This window comes from Oreochromis aureus, linkage group 7 (genome assembly GCF_013358895.1).
Source record: "Oreochromis aureus strain Israel breed Guangdong linkage group 7, ZZ_aureus, whole genome shotgun sequence".
NCBI lineage: Eukaryota > Metazoa > Chordata > Actinopteri > Cichliformes > Cichlidae > Oreochromis > Oreochromis aureus.
The window spans coordinates 32144864-32168033 of record NC_052948.1 but is presented as its reverse complement, the minus strand read 5'-3'; the positions used below and the strand labels follow the sequence as shown (position 1 = coordinate 32168033).

General features: G+C 39.9%; 1 protein-coding gene across 1 annotated transcript; it reads left to right on the top strand.

Moving 5' to 3' along the window:
- The first annotated feature begins 804 nt into the window (after window positions 1–804).
- Window positions 805–22893, top strand: ccni (cyclin I). The gene is made up of 10 exons (XM_031728493.2): window positions 805–1025; window positions 2306–2465; window positions 10228–10362; window positions 15628–15702; window positions 15789–15929; window positions 16187–16315; window positions 18049–18150; window positions 20476–20608; window positions 20839–21071; window positions 21477–22893. Exons 2-10 carry the CDS (start codon window positions 2352–2354, stop codon window positions 21672–21674), a joined length of 1260 nt encoding a protein of 419 aa, XP_031584353.1. The 5' UTR covers window positions 805–1025; window positions 2306–2351; the 3' UTR covers window positions 21675–22893.
- The last annotated feature ends 277 nt before the right edge of the window (window positions 22894–23170 follow it).

The following is a 23170-nucleotide window of genomic DNA, read 5'->3' as shown; positions in this document are numbered from 1 at the left end:
AGAAGGTGCATTTGCAATATATATTTAAAAAAAAATAAAAAATTTTGGCAGGTTATATTGTTTGTCCCTTGACTATTTAATGAGGGGTTAACAGATAAACTGTACCTTTTAACTACTTTTGTTACAACACATACTAAAATCGTTTTGTTAAATGTAATTTTGTTATTATTTTTTTAATAGAAAAGAGTTATGTTTACTTTATTTACTTTATTGCACTGTACACTAAAGTTAATCAATCATCTGTTGCTAGTCTATTAATAGTGCAAAATGCTGCAGCCAGATTACTGACTGGGACAAAAAAGAGAGATGACATTACTCCAGTGTCAGCAGCCTTGCACTGGCTCCCTGTGCAGTATAAAGTGGTACTGTTTGTGGTTTTAAACAGGGTTGCACCTACATATGTAGAAGCTATGCTGAATCCATCTCACAGTTGATCTTAGACAAGCATCAGATGTGACTTTAAATCTACGCTGAAGACACCTTTTATTTGTGTGACTTTCTGTAAAGAGTGTAAACGTGATTTTTTTACGTTTTACTTTTAATACATTTTAATTTGTATTGTAAAACTATTAAAAAAAATTGCTATATAAATAAAACGCACTTACTATTTGTATAAGGAATAAAATAAAGTGAAGGATGTGAAATTCTTCAGAGAAGATGGTCTTGAGTACAGTAGGTTCACTGTAAACTGTTAAACAAACTCCCCCTGAAGGTACATGCATCATTAGTATGACCGTGACCCTCTGCCAAGGTTTGATTGTTTTGCATTCCCGTTCAGCGTGGAGGTGGGCGGAGACTTTGTGTTTCGCTCTTCCCCCCGAGTCCCCTCCTCGGAAGTAGACGTATCAGTCTATATTCCGTTCTTTTATTTTTATATATTTTATATACAACAACCCCCTTTTATCCCGAATAACGATGGACGACTAAAGTGAAGTGCGGGTACCCGTTTTCACCCTTTTCTCTCGTCCTTGAACCGAGTGGACCGGATGAAACCCAACTGTGGTCTTCTCCGCTTCGCAGGGGAGGTAAGGCTCCGGGCTCCGGCTACTTACTGGGTCTGACTCAGCCATTTAAATGTCCCTGCTGTGTTATTAACGCAGTCTGGAGACTCTTGTACGCACCACAGCCTTTTTTTGTTTCACAACAGTGGAGAGCAGTGAGCAACATTTTCAGCGATGTTTGTGTTTTTAAACAAGAGCGGATATACATGTAATAGCATGTTACGTCAGCTAGCGAACAGCTAGCCACGTCAGATTAGCTCAGCTCCAGAAGATAGCCGGATTCGGGGTTATATCATAAGGAAATGGTCGGTAATACACCTGCTCTTGAAGCCTCGGTGCTTCCCAAAGTGAAAGGGACTTCCCGGTTGGATATTCACGGTAGTTTCCCGATAAAAGGAGAAATTGTTTGATTTTAGTTTGTCATAGATTAGACGATGACTGATGTGATTACGGTTAGCTAGGCTAGGTTCAAAGCTAACGTTTCAGATCAATGAGGTCACAAAGTTTAAGCATCTCCAGGAGCTTCAGTACCCCCAAATAAACACCCACGGCCTTACAGGAAATGTAGGGTTAGAACGTTTATATTTTCGGAGGGTTAAACAATACATTTACATAAAAAATGTTCTCCATTTTTGAGAGATTATAATGGTAAATTTACAGGAAAATTGTATTTTTTCTGAGGGTAAAAAATGTTCATAGATTAAAGCTGTAAATTTGCAGGGGAAAAAAAGGATATAAAATTAATAAAATGACAAAAAAATGACGTGTAGTTTGAAATGACATTAGTATTAGTACAGGTGGAAAACGGAACCTTTTTAGAGATTGAATGCTAAAATTATAGATTTTTTTTTAACCCAGAGATTAAAATGAGCCATAATAAAGAGATTGTGTATATTTTCAGAGATAAAAATGGTACATTTACAGAAAACAATTATCTTGATAAATTGCAGGAAAAATTAAAGTCTTTAGAAGTTACAGTGACAAAAGCACGGTGAAAATAATAAATTTTAGAGATTCCAGTGGTAAATTTACAGTATATTTTCTGGGATTCGTCAAATGACAGGGGGGGAAATGTCTAATGTATTTAGAGATTAAAGTGATAAAATTACACATACAAAATTCAAACATTTGTCACTTCTTTGTTATTTTTAATCCCTCGCTGAAAAATAAAGACGTATGCTTTGGAAAACCAGATTTTTGTTCCTTAAAAATGATCCCTTAAACGTGGTTTTGTGAGTATAAAAGCACTGGTGCAGTCCTTCTTGGTGGCAATGTTCTAATATCCTGCCCCTCCAATTGTACAGGTAGCTGTATCCAGTGGGGAGGTAGGCTCAGCCCAGGGAGGACACGATGAAGTTCACCGAACCCTGGGGACGCCAGAGGTTGTCTTTTCTTTTGGAAAAGGCCGCCTCTAGGGAAGCCAAGATGTGGAAGGTCTACGTGCCAAAGAAGCCTTCCTCACAGGTGAGACGCTTCCTCGAGTCACCCTTGTTTATGTAACTGATGTATTCACATAGGTAATTATTATGATTTGACATGGAAACACCGGTGTGGGAATTGCACTACAGCAAATTTATATGTAAAAGTATGTTTCCCTTTAGAGGTGGTGCTGTTGGTAGTTAAAGCAGAATGATGAGAATTATTGTTGGCTCGTCTATTCGATGTTTTTTAGCTTGGAATTCATGAACTATTTTCAGTTTATACATCAGAAAATTCAATAAGCTATATTTTTCTCACATAGTTATGAGAGGTATTTGTAGATAGTGAAGCTGAGATAATAAACATTGGAAATACTGGAAAAATCTGTTGTTTGCTTCATTGTTTGGCTGGGATTCTTGGTTCTTGGCCAGCCTTTCCCAGCTTCTCTCATGCTGTGCAACAAATACATTGTTAGCACCATGCAGCAAGAGAAGACCATGAGTGAGTGGGGCTCACAGATATACAGAGTGGAAGAGTAACCACAAATCTGTGCATACTAAGGCAAACGTGTATAGCTACATCTCAGCCGATTAAAAGAAAAAAAAAGTGTTTCTTCTTTAAAAGACAGATTACTTCTAAATAGTGTGACTGCAAGCTTTTGGTCCACTGGAATTTTTTTTTTTGTACATACGCTGAGAACCTTGTTTTAATCTTCAGTCAGTTTTAATGTGAACAACCACCACTGGAACAAGAGATATATAGCAAAAATAATCAAAGTAAATATCCAACTGCCTCCAAGAACTGTGGATGTTTGTGATCTGCTCTTTGCCTTTTTATCTCAGTAACCCACCTGATTAGCACATTTTCTTTTATTCTGGGACCTCCTGATTCACAAATGCAGTGTGAAATGACACAATTTTCCCACATGCAGCAGGCGAACTGTAAGTGAGGCGCGCAGATAGAGAGGGAGAAACTTAAGGATGCAGGTAAATGACAAAGAGAAACTAGTATGTGTATCTGTAAATCCATTCATCCTATAGGAAACAAAGAGGTGAATGTTTTACAGGCTGCCTAAATGGTTCTTTAGTGAGCTTTACTGCCACAAGGCCTCAGCCCTTACTGGCCATCTTATGTAATCTTTTGCACAGGCTTGGGTTTCCATCTACACACTGAAACATAGAGCCAAGAATTTAAGACGAGGCTACTGAAAGGAGCTGGCACCAGTTCAATAAATAGAGGTGCAGGCCAAGGGGTCAGCACTGAAAGGTCTTTAAATGTCAGCACTGAAATATTGGACAAATAATACCGGACAGGTTTAATGTGTTAGGCGACTGAAAGTTCACATTTTCAGAGACAACACAGGTCCAACAAAACTGACTTGATTTCTGTTGATTATCTAATGATTGTCATTCTTTTTATGGCTCTCGAATGGCGCCATATCAGCATGTTGATAATGGAGTTGCAGAGAGTAGTCTGCTCCCAGACATTACCATAGACAGACACCGTGTAATCACAAAGCAGCAGGGCAGAAGAAACATGGCGTTGAGTCACTGAACAGTCACTCGGCTCAGCTGGTCTCGCCCCGTTTACTGGGAACGTCTCGACATGTCGTTATTTGACGTCACAGAGGTGTCGTTTCATCACACCCTCGGGTGGTCTCGCCCAGTGTACGTGCACGTTCTCACGTGATGTCACTTACCTGTGAAATTCTTTATACTATGTCTTAACCAAGAAGGTTATTAGCAAAGGATATTGCACAGTTCTGTTTATCAGATGGTCAAAAATAAGAAAATGTTTAGAAAATGGAGATTTAGTTTTTAGTCAAGAATAACCCTCCTACATGCCTTTTATAACATGAGCTATAACTAGTTTAGTTCAATTTAGATATATTATATTTTTTTGTATTTCCTCTCCTCTTTAAGCCCAATTTAAGCTTAGCATTAGTTTAGCTAAATATCTTGTTTAGCTAAATATTAGACATATGTCTCTAGCAACTAATTCAGGTATGTTCTTCAAAAACACGTTATCTAGTTAGTGAAATAGGATTGGTTATTCAAACAAGCAGCATGAACCTTGTGCTGGGTTGACAGGTTCAGGTGACCTTTTTCCTCTGTCTCGGGTCATGACCTGGGTCAATAATCCTTGTGTGGTGCTGTGGTGGATTTTGATTCCTTACTAACATATTTTTCAGTGCAGCGATCGTCCCGTCACGTGTCTCGGTTGTTGTGTTTTCCAGCTGGTGGAGGTTTTTGTTGTTGTTGAAGGTGGTGGTGTTCTCTCAGGTATCACCCTGTTTGGTAAATACAGAAGGTTTTGTCTTTTTTGTCTGCTGAGTGCTGATACCATTGTCCAAATACACCCAGAGAGCAATGCAGGGGTAGTCATGATAACACACATAACATCACCTGCATTAGGTGACTCAGGTGTTTTTATGGTCCCATGGTTACGTGCGCTGCAGCAGGCACACGTCATGGCCAGAAGTATTCAGATTAGAGCTGAAGTACCTATTTATTTATATAGCATATTGAAAAACAATTTAACAGTCTATGTATGCGAGAATACAAAGACTAGGGTATATGAGAGAAGCGCAGAACACAATAAACATGAAACATCCTTTTTATCGTTTAGTTTGTGGCAAACAAAAGGATAAAATAGAACTTTTCTACTGAAAGTTTGCAGTTCAGATTCACCTACTGCTTCATCAACAAGGAGTTCAAGGGAGCTAACTGGACCCATCAGAAGCTATCTGGAGATAGCAAGATGTTCTGGGAGCTAAATCCTGGAAGCTAGGGTTAGACAACAGCTAACTGGGGCTATATTTAGAGAAACATCTGGCTGAGTCTTATTTTAAATGCGGAAGAAGGTCAAGAATTAGTGTGTCAACCTCTGTCTCTTTGTGGAAAAGCTAGAAACAGGTGTTGAAAGGTCATTTTTATACTGCAGGGATTTTAGTTTGGAAGGGTAAAAGGGAGAAAGTCACCTCTAGAGCCTCGTTGCCATGGCAACTTCTACAATTTGGGGTGGGAGGGGTAGATCTCTACTGTCTGCATCAGGCATCCAGAGGGTGAAATAGATGCAGATGAAGAAGTGGGGCTCAAACAAACATTTATCATGTGAAAAGTGAAAGTTGAATAGAAACAAATTCTGACTGAGAGCGGCCGTGACTTCTGGTTGACAAAAACCTTCATTTTGACATCTCTGTGTATTATGGAGGAATTGGTGGAGGGTAGAGACACTGTGTTTTTAGTTTTTGGTTAAATTTAAAAAAAAAAAAAAACTGCACAGGTTTAATACAAAAACTCCAAATTTTAGTGACCTGTTTAAACTTTGAAGGACATTTTTACCCTAAAACATGCCCAAGAGTAACGACTACAGGTTAGGCTGGGTTTGTAACTTTTCATGAAGATTTCACATTCATTTAAATGAGGATTTTTGACACAGACTTTTAAACATGGAAAAAATGGGATATATTTGATTTAATATACTATTTATACCCTTCAGCAGGTATATTGAGAGCATCTCCACATAGGAGCTGCTTCAGTCATAACATCATCCACTTAGAAGATCACTGAGATTATTCTGACTAATACTTTAGTATTCAACCAGTAGCTTAAGTAAAATCAACCAGTATCTGAAGATGATGCCTGGTTAAAGACTGTTTAGTCTCTGATCCTGCTATGTCAACATGTGCATTGTCACATGAGCTTCTATCAGGTGATGTCTAGTAAAGTTCAGGGCTGTAGACCATATTTTGAAACATCTCCGATCTGCAGAAAGTTCATCTGGAAACCAATAGTAGACCTGGGTAGTTTTACTGGGTCAGAAACCTGCTTATGTTTGCATATAAAGTTTAACAACGAGGCATTGCATATGTTACTGGAACACTGAAATTAACCTTACTTAAAATAGCAAAAAGTACTACAAATGAACCTGCCAAGCTCATTCGTAGTACTGAGCTGATAACACAGAGGCCAGTAAACTCCAGCAAATGATGTAACAGATAGTTATTATGTTTATCAGTGCCTTTAGCCAAGTTTGCAGAGTGGAGCCCAGTGTTAGAGGTCAAGGAGGCAGTCGGTCTAATCAGGGTGTTAAAAACAAAAGGAGTGCTCAAACACTACAGTCACAGTGAGCAAAAGTCACTAAGCAAAAAGTCAATGAAACATCTGGGACTAAATCTGGGTAAATCTGGGACTCTCCACCATTTGACCCTAGAAGTGAAGAAGCTTCTCGGATGAGAAGTGAATTGTATTCAAGCAACTTAAAGAAGTCCAGATGCTTTTCTTTCCAAGCTCCTTAGACTCAATGAAACATCCACATTTTGGATAAAAATAAATCCAGACTTGGTGGTGAATTTCTGGGCTAACAATCTTGTGTTGTGTAGCTTTTTGGCATTTGTAATTTTTTGTAAAAAGCATTTTTAGATTGGAGAATTTGAAGAGATTCTTAACTTGACTGGCACACCCTGCAGGAAGTCACAGGAAGCCTTGACCATCCCTCTGATAACAATGATAAGGGATGGCTGGCCCAAGTTACCCTGAAGACACTGCAGAGACTATGTAGCCGGTGAATCGTTAGAAAGAGATGAAAGAAGTTAATTTAAGCTGGTGTCTGGGTTACTTCCCTTAGCCTCTGACTGAGCTTGTCTTATGTGTCCAGCCAGTACAAACAGGCTGGAAGTAGGCCAGTTGTTTTTAGTTTGGACAGTCGAGAGCTGAGAGGCCAGATGGTGTCACATTGCAGATTAATTGGCCAGTACATTCAGCTGTGCTTTGACCTTTGGCCTCTCCTGCAAATCCAGTGTTGGAAACTGTAAGCCACTTACTTACAGAAGCTCTGTGACGAATCAGAAATTTTTTGGTCTGAAGTTTTGTTATAGCATTTCATTTAAACACGGAAACATCAAAATAAAAACTAAATATCTTAAATTCTGGTTCATTCTGAAAATTGATCATTTAATGGCCAGTCCAATACATTCACCAGCAGGTTTAAAGTGGACCTATTGTGCTCTGTTCTTTATTTTCGTATACCTATATAGATTATAGTTCCAGAAGTGAACATCAGCATATGTACAAGTGATCCCTGTGAGACAAAACTTCAGGCTTCAGATTGCTGTGAACGCTTGGTTTGAGAAAGTTTTTTCTACTCTTGGCTTTCTGTGATGTCATAGAGGCTCAGAAGCCCCACCCACTTACTGTTTTTGATGATGAGGGTAGCCAGTTAAAATGGTTTGTTTTAGATGGAAGATGAACTAAAGTACCATAGGGGTAAGAGAGACAAGTTATTTTGAACTACTCCACTTTAGTAGAGTACAGGAATATATAAAATGTCCGTTTTAGGTTAGTGTCAGTTTTGGCACATAACTGACTGTTACATGTGGTTACAGTGTCTGGTAATTTGGAGCTAATGGCAGCTTTGAAATGTAATTACCACCTTTGTCAAACCACTTTCACACACAAATGAACTTTTGGTTCATGTCTGATGCACAGATGCCTGACTGTAATGAGACCTGTTGATGTTTGTGTGTTAACAGGGTCATTGTTTTTGTAGAAACATGCTGCTGTTGAGGTTTTTAGTGCTGTTTGATGGTTTAAGCACTGTAGCAATCTCAAAACCTTTAGTAAAACTAAATATTTGTGCGACAGGGGTAAAAAGCTCTGAGCTATAAACTGAAATTATATTGTTTTGTAATCTGTGTTTCGTCACCAAAGAGGAAAGGTTAAATCAAATGTGTCCAGTTCTCTTTTATGAACCGATGTAAGTTTTAGTCCATCAGAGTGATTAAACTTTCAGGTCTCAAAATGCCTGTTTAGGGGTTAAGACTCTGTTTTACAGTTTTTAAATGGTCAGAATTTGTGTTAGGGTTTGGCACTGTAGAGTGATAGTTAAAGGTTTGGTGATGCATTCATATTAATAATTGTCCACACAAAGAAAGCCAAGGGACAAGCTGGTAACACTGAATATGAAATAACATTAAGGCAGCAGATGCTCAGCAGCACATCCACCAAGTCTAAAGAGGATGAACAGTTGACGAGTGTAGCAAAGAATAGATGGATGGGTGGGGAAAAAAAATCTCTGCTCGATAGTATAGGGCAGGGGTGGGCAACTCCAGGCCTCGAGGGCCGGTGTCCTGCAGGTTTTAGGTATCACCCTGGGTCAACACACCTGAATCAAATGATTAGTTCATTACCAGCCTCTGGAGAACTACAAGACATGTTGAGGAGGTAATTTAGCCATTTGAATCAGCTGTGTTGCATCAAAGACACCTAAAACCTGCAGGACACCAGCCCTCGAGGCCTGGAGTTGCCCACCTCTGGTATAGGGTGACCAATCGTCCTCTCTTTGTTTTTTTTTGTTTTTTTGCACTTGTTGACTTGTAAAAGCCTATATGACATTTTTGATTTCACCATTCATTAACCGCACAGAGAAGGCATTGTTTAAATATGTAAAAGTTTTTTTTTTAAGCAAACACTATTATTAAAGTTCTTCATGACTGCACCAAGTGTCCTCTTTTTTGGAAATCAAAATATGGTCGCCCTATGATAGTAGGATTTGGCTAAAAAAAAAAAAATCCATCTTTTGAAACATTCTTTCTCTTTTATCTTCATTTAAAGCCGTTTTTCACCTGGTTTTATATGTCAGACCTGCAGTTGTCACATTTTCTACTCGTTTATATTAAGGATGCACTTTGTTTTTCCCAAAAATCGGTAGGCTACATTTTTTTGTTACAGCAACAAAAACTTTAATAGCTTAAATAAAGTCAAGTAGCTCATAAAATGAAATATGACAACATGGAATTGCAGGAAAGATTACATTAAACCACTGTAGCCAAATAAAATAAAGGGGCTGAAAAAGCAGCAAAATACCCCAGTAAATTCAGTGTACTGCAGAATAATAAAACAATGAGATGGCTTGTTAAAAAAAGCACAGCAAAGGTCGGATAAGTTTAAAGTGGCTCAGTAGACATATATATTTTACAGTTTATTATTGTGCACATGGGTTTTGCAGTGTGTCATCATGCTCTAACAGATTTTGTTGCAGGGTTATTGTCATTCTGCAGTAATTATATAATAAATGCAGTTCAAGATAATTCATGTTGAACCATTCAACCAACCAACAAATTAAAAATCCAGCGGAGTTTCCAAACTGAAAGCCTGTGCATGGCATATAAATCCATTTTATCTCAGTGTTACAAACTTGTGAGAAGGGTGCGTCAGCTGGTGAATTCTTTCAGTTCTCAGAATTCTTGGAATGTTTTTGAGGCAGATCTGCTGGCAGGTCTAATCCGCCTGCCAAGCTGATTTAAGATCCTGTTTGGCCCTTCAGTAGAAGTGTGTCAGTCGCAGAAGCCTCCTCAAGATTGTCCTGAAATACCTGAAATCAGATTCCAGTTTGCTGTCTAACCCCATTTTGCCCTGTCGAGGAAGTCTTTGAGAAAAAAGGCTCTGCAAGATTTCCAGTTTCTTTGTTTGTTTGTTTTTTTTTCCAACTTTGTTCCACAAATAGTTCAGTGTTGGGTATAACGCTGGGCTTAAACCTCAGTGTTTCTGCAGGACTGCGTTGTAGAAATGGTAACGGAAGAGGACTACTAATAGTTATTATTAAATACAACACATTTAAGTAGCTTTCAAAGCATTAAATAAACAAGTTTTAAAAAATTATAAATAATATGAAAATATATATAATATAAAACTATGTAAATGAAAATTGCACAGTGGCATACTTTGTTGTATATTGTAGGGAATCATGAATGACATCGAACCCTTGAGTTAGTCTTAATGTTTTGGGGTTTTTTTGTTGTCTGCAGGATACAGACATCTCCCCGGCCCAGCGGGACGAGGCGGTGCGCTGGCTGACGGAGCTCCATGGCAGGCTGCAGCTGTACCCAGAGACGCTGGTGTTAGCTGTCAGCATCCTGGATCGCTTTCTCGCTCCCATCAAGGTACGTAGAGAGCAACAGGTGTGCTGTAAATCTTGCTGTTAGCATGTTAGAGTTTGCAGAGAGCAGCCTACACCTCAAATCAGAAAATCTGAGTGTAGGGAATCTTTTAAAAAGTAAATGTAATAGAACTCATAATAAACAGACAGTAAGTGATTGAAAAATGTGCGTTTAAGGGAGGGTTTAAGATTTCAGAACCATTCACTTCACTTACATCGTTTACTTCACTTCGTGCCAACACCATGGCAACTTATGCTACAAAGCAGGCTATGTTTGCCTAACTAACTAATCATTCCTGGAAGATCACTCGATGGTTTTTAGAGCCTGTCTAAGACTAGGCTTGTCAAAGGTTTGATGGCTAGTTGCCAGTTTACGGAGCTCGCAGACAGTTGACGACTACAAAAGGAAAAAATTTAACCATCAAACAAAATCATTTCCAGACCATTGATTTAGCATTAATTTGCCTTCAGAGTAAAAGTTATGTCTTGCTGTTGCCAGGACTCTGCAAGCACAGTAGTCTGCAAATGACTAAAGCAATTGCCATGATGTTTTTGGTGCACCTAACAACAGCCTCCAGCAACCACTCATCAGGCAATTGGGGAATACACATTTCTGGCTAACAAACTAAAAGTGTAAAGTCATTTTTAAGGCTCGCATTGATGGTGTTTTCCTGTAAGCATATATCAAATGACAGACATTTCTTTTTCTTCATTGTTGTTTAGTTTCAATTTTGTTCTAAAGAAATCTTCACTACAATCAAACGTTTGTCAGTCTTAGACCTTTATCAGGATACTGAAACTCAGATATGAGATACAGCAGATAAACATCGGACTCTGCCATCAATGAAGGTCATCTTATTAACAACAGAGTGAATGGAGGCCTTGATGTTTGGACTGCCACTATTATAAAACACATAACATTTATTAAAGTCCTTTTTATTCCTCAGGGGCCTCACGTAGCCCAAAATCGAGAATGAGAGTGATAACATCTCTATAATTCTGGTTTCCTCCAGATACTCCAGAATATGAAAATACTAAGAATATCCTATGATCCTAGTGTGACTCAGTTTTCTCTTTGAACTTGAAATCATTAGACTAGGTTAAATGTATCATGTTAGACATAATCTATATTCCCTAATTTGCATTAAGGTGCAATCTTTTTATTGTAAACACAGGATTTATTTTGCTGTTTGTCTACTCTGATGGACTAGAAAATGTCTGATTTTTATGTATGGAAGCTAAAATCTGCTGCTCAAGTGTAACAGCACATAAAGGAAGCAGACTGTAAAGGAAACAGAGGTCTTCTCACAAGACCTCAGCTTGTTAGGAGGGGCGATGTCAGAACGTTCTTGATTGTTCTTTAAATTTCCTGCCTCATAGCTGATGGTCTGCGTTCATACAGGAACAGGAAGCGTGAGCTCCAAATGCCCCGTCAGCATCCCTCCACACAGACAGGAAGTTTCTTACTGAGGTTTATCAGGAGCTGGTCTCTGTTTATTTGTGATAGCAAACACTACCTAACACTGTGTATCTGTGTGTGCTGTGTGGCTATCTTCATGAGTAGCTTTAGACCTTGGAATCATGGACATTTTGGCCTGTCCTCACTAGAGATGGACCGATCCGATATTACGTATCGGTATCGGTCCGATACTGACCTAAATTACTGGATCGGATATCGGAAAGAAATAAAAAATGTAATCCGATCCATTAAATATCATGAAAGCACCTCACAAAACTTGTGACATGGCATAACTCAGCTCATAACCTTAGCACGTCGGAGCATTCCCACGTTAAGCTTAACAACCGATATATGGAGCGACTGCCTCTTCTCTCTCCCTCCCTCTCCTGTTGCTACTTCAATCATGAAACTGATCAATGATCAGCTGATCGGCTTTTCTGTCGCGAGTCCGTCTCTCTTCTTTGTTTTTGGCCCACTTTGCACCAGAAAGAGGAAACCAGCGGCTAAACAACAGCAGCACGTTTAAGCTTGACAAGCTGTTGTTAGAATTTATTTAATATTACTTTCTACACCAGGATCCTTTTCTACTTAGCTGACCGCTGGTAACTGTGCAGGGGCGGATCTAGCAAAGTTTAGCCAGGGGGGGCCGATAGGGCATGAACAGGGAAAAGGGAGCACAAAGACATACTTTTCTTTCTTATTCTCATTTAAAATGTCTAGCTTTTAATAAATAATTATCTGAATCTTACACCCAAAGTTTTAATCTGATGTAAAATGTATACAAGTCCATTACTGTATATAGTAACTATTAAGTCACTAGGTAATATACCCTAGTGAGCTATAGTACTTTTTCCTTTGGGAAAGTACCATCTGTGCAGTCTGCAATTCTGTTGAAGAAAGATGTTGAATCTATTTAATTATTCTTGAAAAATAATTTATTTCTGTGCATTTTTTTTTTTCAAACTGCATCAAATGAAAGTTGATTATGTCGATTAAGCATCACGAGGTGGAGGGTGGGGGGTGGTTCCCTATTTTTTTTTTTTTTTTTTTTTTTGCTGGGAGTTTGCAACCCTATTAGTTAGGTTGCTTAATATTTCTGCGAAGTACTCTTTAAAATACCAGAATAGGGAGGATGGAGTAGGTTTAAGCTTATCAGTATCAGTATTGCTGAACTATGAAATATTTTGGGTGCAGTGTATTTTTTACATGCAGGTATAACAGAATAGCTTTAGTGTTTTGTTTTGTTTTTAAACTTGAGTATGAACTTATACAAAATGCAGCAAGACATTAAAAAAAACAGTTTTATTGATTAAAAAACACACTATATCAGATTCATATCGGTATCGGCAGATATCCAAATTTATGGTATCGGTATCGGACATAAAAAAGTGGTATCGTGCCATCTCTAGTCCTCACTTGCAGATACATTTGGATACTTTGGAGCTGGACTGACTCAGATACAGTAAGCAGAGGGCCATAGATTGAACAACTGGAAAGAAACATGGCTTCTGTTAGCCAGAGGAGTATTAGCTCTACTCTGAGCCTGGTTCAGCCCATCTCTGAGAGCTCCCTTTGGAGGAAGCTCGTTTTGCCATCTTGTATCTGTAGTCTCATTCTGTCTCTACTAGAGATGGACCGATCCGATATTACGTATCGGTATCGGTCCGATACTGACCTAAATTACTGGATCGGATATCGGCGAAAAATAAAAAATGCACTCCGATCCATTAAATATCAAAAAGCATCTCACAAAACTTGCAACACGGCTTCAGTCCCTCATAACCGTAAAGCACGTTGCAGGCAGTATGCCTCATGTGATAGAATTATCCTGTGTGTATTTGTAGCCTTGCTACCAAACCAGCATTTCACCTCCGAGGAAAATATCCCAGAGAGAGTAAAGCAAGAGTGTAAGTTCATCTCTGAATGTTTGCAAAGTGTTCCCATGTTAAGCTTAACAACCGATATATGGGCGACTTTCCTCTCTCTCTCTCTCCCTCTCCTGTGCTACTTCAATCGTGAAACTGCTTAATGATCAGCTGATCGGCTTTTCTGTTGCTAGTCCATCTCTCTTCATTGTTTTGGTGTGATGCAAACAAAGAAAGAGGAAAACCAGCGGCTGAACAACAGCAGCACGTTTAAGCTTGATAAGCTGTTGTTAGAATGTATTTAATATTACTTTCTACACCAGGATCCTTTTCTCACGTAGCTGACGGCTGGTAACTGTGCAGGGGCGGATCTAGCAAAGTTTAGCCAGGGGGGCGATAGGGCATGAACAGGAAAAGGGGCACAAAGACATACTTTTCTTTCTTATTCTCATTTAAAATATGTAATCCTTAATAAATAATTATCTGAATCTTACACCCAAAGTTTTAATCTGATGTAAAATGTATAGAAGTCCATTACTATATATTCTAACTCTTAAGTCTATATACCCTAGTAAGCTATAGTACTTTTTCCTTTGGGAAGGTACACCACGTCTGTGAACACACACACACACGCACACTGCAATTCTGTTGAAGAAAGATGTTGAATCTATTTAATTATTCTTGAAAAATAATTTGTTTCTGTGCATTTTTTTTTCACCCTGCATCAAATTAAAGTTGATTACATCGATTAAGCATCATGAGGTGGAGGGTGGGGGTGGTTCCCTATTTTTTTTTTTTTGCTGGGAGTTTGCAACCCTATTAGTTAGGTTGCTTAATATTTCTGCTAAGTACTCTTTAAAATACCAGAATAGGGAGGATGGTGTAGGTTTAAGTTAGGTTTTAAGTTAGGTAAGGTTTATTAGATTGATCAGTGTTGCTGAACTATGAAATATTTTGGGTGCAGTGTATTTTTTACACACAGGTATAACAGAATAGCTTTAGTGTTGTTGTTTATTTAAACTTGAGTATGAACTTATACAAAATGCAGCAAGATATTAAAAACAGTTTTATTGATTAAAAACACAATATCGGATTCATATCGGTATCGGCAGATATCCAAATTTATGATATCGGTATCGGTATCGGACATAAAAAAGTGGTATCGTGCCATCTCTAGTCTCTACTCACAGCTGATGACCACAGGTGAGGGCGGGAGTGTACTTCGACTGGCAAATTATCAGATTTACTTTCACCACAATCAACTGGTATACTGCTCATATTACTACAGGCACTGCACCAGTGCACCTGTCCTTTCTCACTTCAGTCCCTTCCAACTGGTAAGCAAAAACCGGAAGTGGAGGGGCGTGTGTGCCCGAATTATCCCAGGAACCATGATGTCAGGGGCAGTTTGCCCCTGGTAGGGTCTCCCAAGGAAAATCAGTCCTGAGTGAGGGGCCAGATTAAGAGCAATACAGAAATCCCCTCTGATGAAATAGGGGTGGCTGCTCATCTATCAGTCAGAAGATTGGTAGTTTCCCTGGCTCTTCTAGTCCAGAGTTATTCTTGTTATTTTTGGTGGTGGCAGCAGTAGTATGAGTTTAAAGATCTGTGAAAACTCTGTAAAACAGGACTGACCTTCATCATTTGGTGTGATGCAAACAAGGTAAAGTAAAAACCAAATTCAGGTAACAAAATGTTGATGAATCACAGATTTGTGTGCAAAACACTCATACATATGGTTATGCACACATTCATGAATGAGACCCTTAAGTCTCTCGGCTGGTTTGGGAACACTCTGATATTCTCCTGGAAGAACCAGAGTACGGTAGTAGCTAAAACTGAACCCAGAGAGACAGAGTAGATGGTGAAAAGTTTTCAGATTGATTAAACATATAATCCTTAAATTATACGTAACTGATTCACTGATCATGTTAACTGTTGTCAGGCCCGTCCAAAGTACCTGCGCTGCATTGCCATCGCCTGCTTCTTCCTGGCTGCCAAGACCTGTGAGGAGGATGAGGTGAACATAGACACACACACACGCACACTAGATTGTAGGCAGTGCATCAGGACAGTTAGAGCTGACTCCTTGTGTGTGTTTGCCAGTGTGTGCCATCACTGAAGGAGCTCGCTGCCTCCAGCGGGTGCGGCTGTTCTCCCTCAGAGATCCTGAGGATGGAGAGGATCATCTTGGACAAACTGAACTGGGACCTGCACACCGCCACTGCGCTGGACTTCCTGCACATTGTACATCTAATCACACACAAGCACAAATGCTTACACATTATTACTTTTTAAAGTGATTAAAGTCAGCTAGTGACACCTGGGGGCAAAAAGAAGTCACTGCGGTTTTCTTTGTTTTTATTTTAATGCACTTAAATCCAGTTTTTAGAAGTGCTTTTTCGTGCTATTGTTGCTTCTAATTCAAACCAGTCTGCAGTTAATTTCACAGATTCTCTTTTCTTCATTCAGATCAATGAATTTTTCCTCTCCTTCCTCTCCAGTTCCACGCGATGGTGCTGTCGTGTCGCTCCGGGTTCTTGGACTCCATGTTGGGACTTAACCGCTCTCAGCACCTCGCCCTGCTCACTCAGCGACTCTACCACTGTCTGGCTGACCACACACTCATGCAGGTACACACACACTCAGTTTTTCTTACTTTACAGATTGAAGATGTTATGCCTTCAGCACGGAGCCTTTCATACCACTTTTCATTTAAATATTAAGATAACACAATAAATAATAAAATTATGATATTTATGTATATATGCAGTGTTATGACCTCAATGTCAAGGGCTGTCTTGGCTAAGAGTGAGTCTTTGAAGGGTTAATAATCAATAAGTATAACCACTTATAGTCGCCCCACAGTGGAAAGCCCCTACTACTATTTTGAAAGCTTTGCTAACAAGCTAGCGCTGGCAATTTATGTCTCAGGTTTTCCCTGCTGGCTTGCTCACTGGCCAGGTTGCTGGTGTGTAGATCTGATCTTGTCCTGCTGGAATGGATGCTCTTTTCTGCTCTCAATATTTGCTGTGAGCTCTAGGGTCACTCTGACTAGCACCTGCAGAGCAAGAACAAGGTCACAAACTTGCCACACTTACCAAAAATATAATCTTTATCATAGGAAACACCGCTTACCACAGTCATTCATCAAAAGTGTGTCTATAAAATAGGGCTGCCACAAACGATTATTTTGATAGTCGACTAGTCACCGATTATTTTTGCGATTAGTCGACTAATCGGATCATGCATCCATTGGACGTAAAACATTACAGCTTATTGCACCAGCAGCATCTGCTCTTATATAACATTAGCTTACAGTTTTAAGTGTTTAGGGGTATGTGCTAACTAAAAATAAAGACAAGATGATAGTTTATTAAATTTAATGAGATTTACAGATTGTTTCGTAAAGTTTAATAAACTCCTTGCTATCTAAAATATAACGGGACACGGAGTATATTCTCGAACATCTCTCACTTCTGATAATCAGTTGTCTGCTTGACGTTTATTCAGTCGTGTATAAACTAAAACTTTAATCTCAGCCAAACCGATTTACTCAGGAACAAATAAAATACTCAAAAAAAGGCCAAACAATAACATTTTTTAAGTTATCTAACTGACTTATATATGTTTAACCTGAGTAGCGAAAAGACAGTGGTGGGTTTGAAAACGATTTGCCGGGGTCCGGTGTTCTCACGGGCTCTAGTGAGCCTTGCCCCGGCTAGCTATCGAGCTAGTGGGTAACAGACGTCTCAAAACGTCGGAGCGCTTTTGAAAATATGCAGTGTCTTGATAAACTGAGCAAATATTTGAGGTTTACACAGCTACATTCTCGCCTGAAAATATGTTAAACGTTTATTTTGTGACCCAGAAAGATTAATAAAAGTAATATTAAAACTAACTAGCTGCCGCCATTGTTGAAAACTGAGCAGGGCCGCGCTGAATTCTGGGACACTGCTGCTTCTTCTTCTTCGAGTGTAACGGCAGCTGGCATTCCTTGTACATGCAGTGCTGCCATCTTCTGTTTCAGTCCGTTATTACACTCTTAAATCCTACTACTTATTCCTGCGTCTTTTGTGATCTTACAAAGCTTCAAACGATGCGTCGACTATTAAATCAGTCGTCGACGATTTTGATAGTCGACGTAATCGTGACTAGTCGACTAATCGTGGCAGCCCTACTATAAAACACATTTGCTGTTACAAGCTGTGACTCCAGACCAATTTAACGGCACCAAATTTAACCTGGGCACGAACCTTTAACATTTCCACTTTCACTTGCTTCTCTTTTTATTTAATGTGTCATTTTGTAACCTTAACTTCAGCTTGGTTTTTTGAACAGGTTTGTCCCTCATGTGTTTCCATAGCTCAGAGGATCCATGCTGGCCTTGGCCCTCTTCACACTGGAGCTGGAGAACTGCTGTCCAGACTGGCTGGCTCTCACTATCGAGCTGCTGAGGAAGGCGCAGGTATCAGTCTGTCAGTCTTTGGAGCTCTGTCATAGTTCGGTTTATCTCTGAAGACTTCAGGCGTTCGTGTGACCTCTTTAGAACAACAACTTCTTTGTGGGATTGGGATTTGATTGTAGCTTTCCAATGTCATTATAAGTCTACACTGATGGGCAGCCATGTTTAACATACAAGATGTGTCAGAGAGCAGCAAGAGGAAGTAAAAGCTGTTAGGCTTGTTCCTCTATTTGCTGTTCAGTAGTTCGAGAAAACAAGCACACGCACATTGTGTAATATTTCTCTGGTGTGGCATGATAAAAAACCTGGAATCTGATTGGTTTTTGTCATCCTAAGAATAAACAACCAATAACTATAGGCAAAGAAAGACATTTGAGGCTTTAGCCAAGCACCAGCTGCAGATGTAAAACCATTTACCTCATTTAAGAAAGTAGAACTTTAAACTGTTGAACAAAAAGGAAACTGTGGTCCTCAAGTTCCTCGAGTTCCTTTCCAAGTTCCTGTTAGCATTAAACAAACAAACAAAAAACAACAACAAATTATGTGATTTTTTTTGTTTTTGTTTTTTTCTTTGTTTGTTTGTTTTGTTTTTTTCTTAAATCAGTTTTGTTATTTATTTTTCCATGACTCACTCTGGATGGCAGGAAGACAAACAGGCTGAAACACAGAGAGGAAAAAAGAGCAAATAAATACCAGCAGAGGGCGCTACACCTGTAGCATGACTGCAGCAGAAAGGGAAGAAATACTATGAGGAAAAACAAGGAGAGGAACTAATGCAACTACTGAGCATCATGACTTACAGGAGGAGAGCTCTTTTGTCAGACAAAGGGCACCAGCGGTCACCTCACTCATAATAAACACAGATCTGTGGAGGGCCTTCTCTTTGTTTTTACCTCATTCTTTACTTTGTGACTCATCAGAGTAGAACTGTACGGAAATGGGCCAAATAGAGCAGCGGTCCCCAACCCCCAGGCCATGGACTGGTCGTTTTGTACCGGGCCGCGAGAGTTGAGGCTCAGGTGTGAAATTTATGGTTTTCAGGGACTGTATCGTTAACTCGGTTTCCCTGGGTCTTTTCCCATGTGTTATGAATAAATCTTCTTTTTTTGGTAGCGGTACTGGTTTTATTTTGTTGTATCTATCCGCAACACCTTAAAGGCGGGTCTGTGAAAATATTGTCGGACATAAACCGGTCTGTGGCGCAAAGAAAGGTTGAGGACCGCTGAAATAGAGGATCTCCATCGAATGAGTTGTGTTTTACAGTAATTAGTCAAAAATACTAAAAAATGTGACTAGGTGTAAGAAACAGAAAAACAGCTCTGTCCCTGTCCCTTAAATACTGAAAGGATATTTTACTGTATATAATAAATTCACTGTTCTGAAACCAGGAACATTAAAGGTGGAATATTTTCATGTGTTTTCTATATTGGCGTGTAACATGCTTATTGAAGTAGGATGAAGGGATTTTAACTGGAATACGTAAATAAATTTTCCTTCTTCTTACTTTGATGAGAAAAGTGGCAGAGCGTAAGTGGTGTCCACACAGGAAGTGATCATCAGTGGCGTCAAGCACCGTCAGTTGAAACGAGTCCTGGTGGTGTGCAGTGGGCAAGCCTTAAGTTTTCTGAATGTCCAGGCGAACAATTGAAGTGACTACCAATGAGAGCGCAAGATTTCGCTTTTTGATGTATGGCAGGGTAGTAAATATATTAGAGGGTTACCCAGGCAACAGGAGCCTGGTATGTCTGCTGTCAACTGACCATCAGCGACAAAGCACAGGTCACATGACAGCCATTCAGAAGCGGTAAACAAAGCAGCTGCATTCTCATAATCTGTGTGTGTTCATGAAGATAAATTATCACTTTTTTTGTTTTCATACCAAGACTTTTTTTTAGTTTAGTTTCATGTCTGTAGTATTTTGTCCAGATAAAGCAGCGAGGCGTCACCATGACCACAAAGAAGTAGGCAACCACTGCAGTTTAAGCCAAAGCATAAAGTCATTTTTGACCAAACCTAAACGGGGAACATGTTTTTACTTTATAACAGATTAAAGATGACGACACGTATGTCTCGAATAATGGCAGCCTCTCCAAGTGTGGACTTTTTCACCTTTTAAAATGAGAAAATGTTGATTTTGTGTAGCAGGAGGATGAAAAATTGTGAACACAAACATGAACGATTGCACTAGAAGTTAAGACTATTTTACAAGCTGCGGTGGTCAAAATGAATTTTACTAGTTAAAGGCGAGCACACGTGCTTCTCTGTCCATCACATCAGCTCAGGGCTGCAGAGCTTGTGTAAAGAGAAGTCTCTCTCTGTGTTCCTCAGATCGACAGCTCTGAGCTGATTCGCAGCCGTGAGCTGGTGGCTCGTAGTCTTTCCACACTGAGAGCTTCCCTGCCTCCGAACACCGTGTACATCTACCAGCCCCCGCAGCCTACACCACCCTGCTGCACACTGGGTATGTTTGACTTCTATATCAGAGCTGCTTATCAGATTTTGCTGGAGCACAGTGTCTGAACTCTTTCTTGAAGCACATTATGCTACTGAGCCAGTCACCAACTCGGACCTGTGAAAGTGTTTTGCCACTGAAGAAAAAAAAAAAATTCTTAGTAAGCCACATTTTATATTCATAAAGCAAGTGTTGGCATCAGAGGGCGTGAGCTGTATTTGTGACGTCCTCCTTTCTAGGGACCATCACCTCCACCACCGAGTCTTCCAGGGACCACGTCACCTCTGCCCAGCCACAGTCTACTGCTGGTGGTGGGGAAGAGGAGGACAGCCAGCAGCCTTTGAGTGCCATCTCCTCCTCCTCCTCTGCAGACGGCAGCATCCCAGCCCTGCTTTCTCCCCCCAAACACCTCCACCATCTTAATCACCTGCAGAAAGTCACACTGCGCTGCAAGGCCTCCACCAAACGCAAGGTGACTCTGTTCTTCTCACATTTGATATTAGACCCGACCTGATGTTATTTTCTCTGTTTCCTGTCATATATGCACTGTTGCACTTTTTTTCTCCTCTTGATGATGTCAGACAGAAGGGAAAGCCTCACTCTGGTCCTCATAGGCACAGAAGCTCCACCCACCTGATGTTCAAATATTCTAATTGCTAGGGTGAATCACTCAGACAAGTTAGTTCTAAGGGAATGAAATGGAGTTAAATGAGGCTGCTTCAAACAGAGGATGAACTGAGCGGCTCAACCAAGAACAAAAGAGGCTTATTCTGAACTCTGAATCATGCAAAGCTACCCTAAAATAAAAATATGGAGCTGAAAATAAGCAGAATATGAGAATCAGTAGCTGCAGCAATAAAAATCTCTCGTTGTCCAGGTGGAGGAGATGGAGGTGGATGACTTTTACGATGGCATTAAACGTCTCTACAACGAAGACGTCACCACCACCAATACCACCGCCGTCCAGGAGGGGGCGATAACGCCAATAGCCGGAGGAGGAGGAGGGGTTCTGCCAGCTCGACAGGAAGGCAGCTCCTCCCCCTGCCCGCCTCTGCAGCCAGCCAGCGCCTCCTAGAGACCAAACAGGAAGCCGTCTACCAAAACCGCCTTGACGCCAACATCATCTTCCTGTTTTCAGGAAACTGTCGTGGAAGAAAAAAATGAATCTTTCCGACTTTAAAAAATTTAAACATGAGAGATTCCGAGTGAAAAGCAGCAGCTCCGAGGGGAAAGTTGCCCGTCACAGTTGCCGCTAAAAAGAAGATGATGTTGGTGGTTAAGACTGTTTTGGTTGCGGTGAAACGACCCCCGTCCCGCTCCCCCCCCCCCAACTCGGTGTGATGCTGAGCTGTTCGTGTGGCCTGCAGTCAGCTCCCATCATCCCCTGCAGCGGGGACAACAGAGCCCAAAAAAATATTTAAACGTTCAAAAACTAAAAAACCTGCCGCTGCTACTCTGTTCTTATTAATTCTATTTGTTGAACACAAATATGAGAAAAATCATCTAAAAAATTATAAGTAGAAAATACTGAAAAAAACCTAGACTTGACTTCCTGCATCTGTTTGTCACCTTATATTTGTCTTTATTTTCATATATTTATACTTCTATCCCGTCCCTCCTCAATCTGCCTATTTATAACATATTCATAGAGAGTCTGAATCAAACGTATGAAGGTTTGTGTAGATTATCTGTAGTTTTCACCCTGTTGGGGGGAAAAATGTTTTTTGGTTTTTTTTGTTTGTTTTTAGTGAAATCTGATTGTTAAAAAGATGCTGATATAAACATTTACTTTCCTTTCAAGCTTGTTGTGACGCTCAACTGAATGAACGCGTTTCGGCCACCAAAGGTTCGTTTACTATTTGTTTTGGGGCCCGAAAAGCAGCTATTTGTGGATTGTGTGCTTTGAAAAAGTAAGAAAACAATCTGGCTGTGAGGCATGAGAGTTAATAAAAAAGAAAACAACTCTGACTTAACTAATCCTGGCTAACATGATGTTATCCAGCTACATTTATCCCCAATCCTGAGTTGTGTTTTTTGGTTAAGCGGCTGCTTAAAATTAATAGACAGAAATATGTGTTTTAAGCTGTTTTTTCTATGGGGTTGAGTGACTATCTTCACTTTGATGTTCAAAGCTAAAACACTCTGTTTTGTTTGTTTTTTTTTAAATTCCTTCATGTTCAGTATATTTTCCTTCATGAAAAAAGCTCTGTTGTTCCTGCTGTAGGAGTTGCCGGTGGCCATGCCAGGTCCCCGAACGCACCACGGCACCAGTAAATAAAGAATATGAAACTGAGCATGTGCTGTGTCTTCCGTTTGTTCCAGATCACTTTCACACTAAATAAGAAAATGGGTGAAGAGTATCACTGCAAAAAAGACAGTGTTATACCCACAGCTGTTGGAGATCTTTGGCTTTGCTATAGAAGCAGTAAGGCGAGCTCCTGATGTCGTTTCAACACTAAAAATCAAAGTATAAGATTTATTTGAAAGGTAACATCTACCATCATCGTCTTGTTTCTGAACATTTTACTTTTGAATGTGGCTAGAATAAAACCCAAAGCCCAGGTGGGTCAT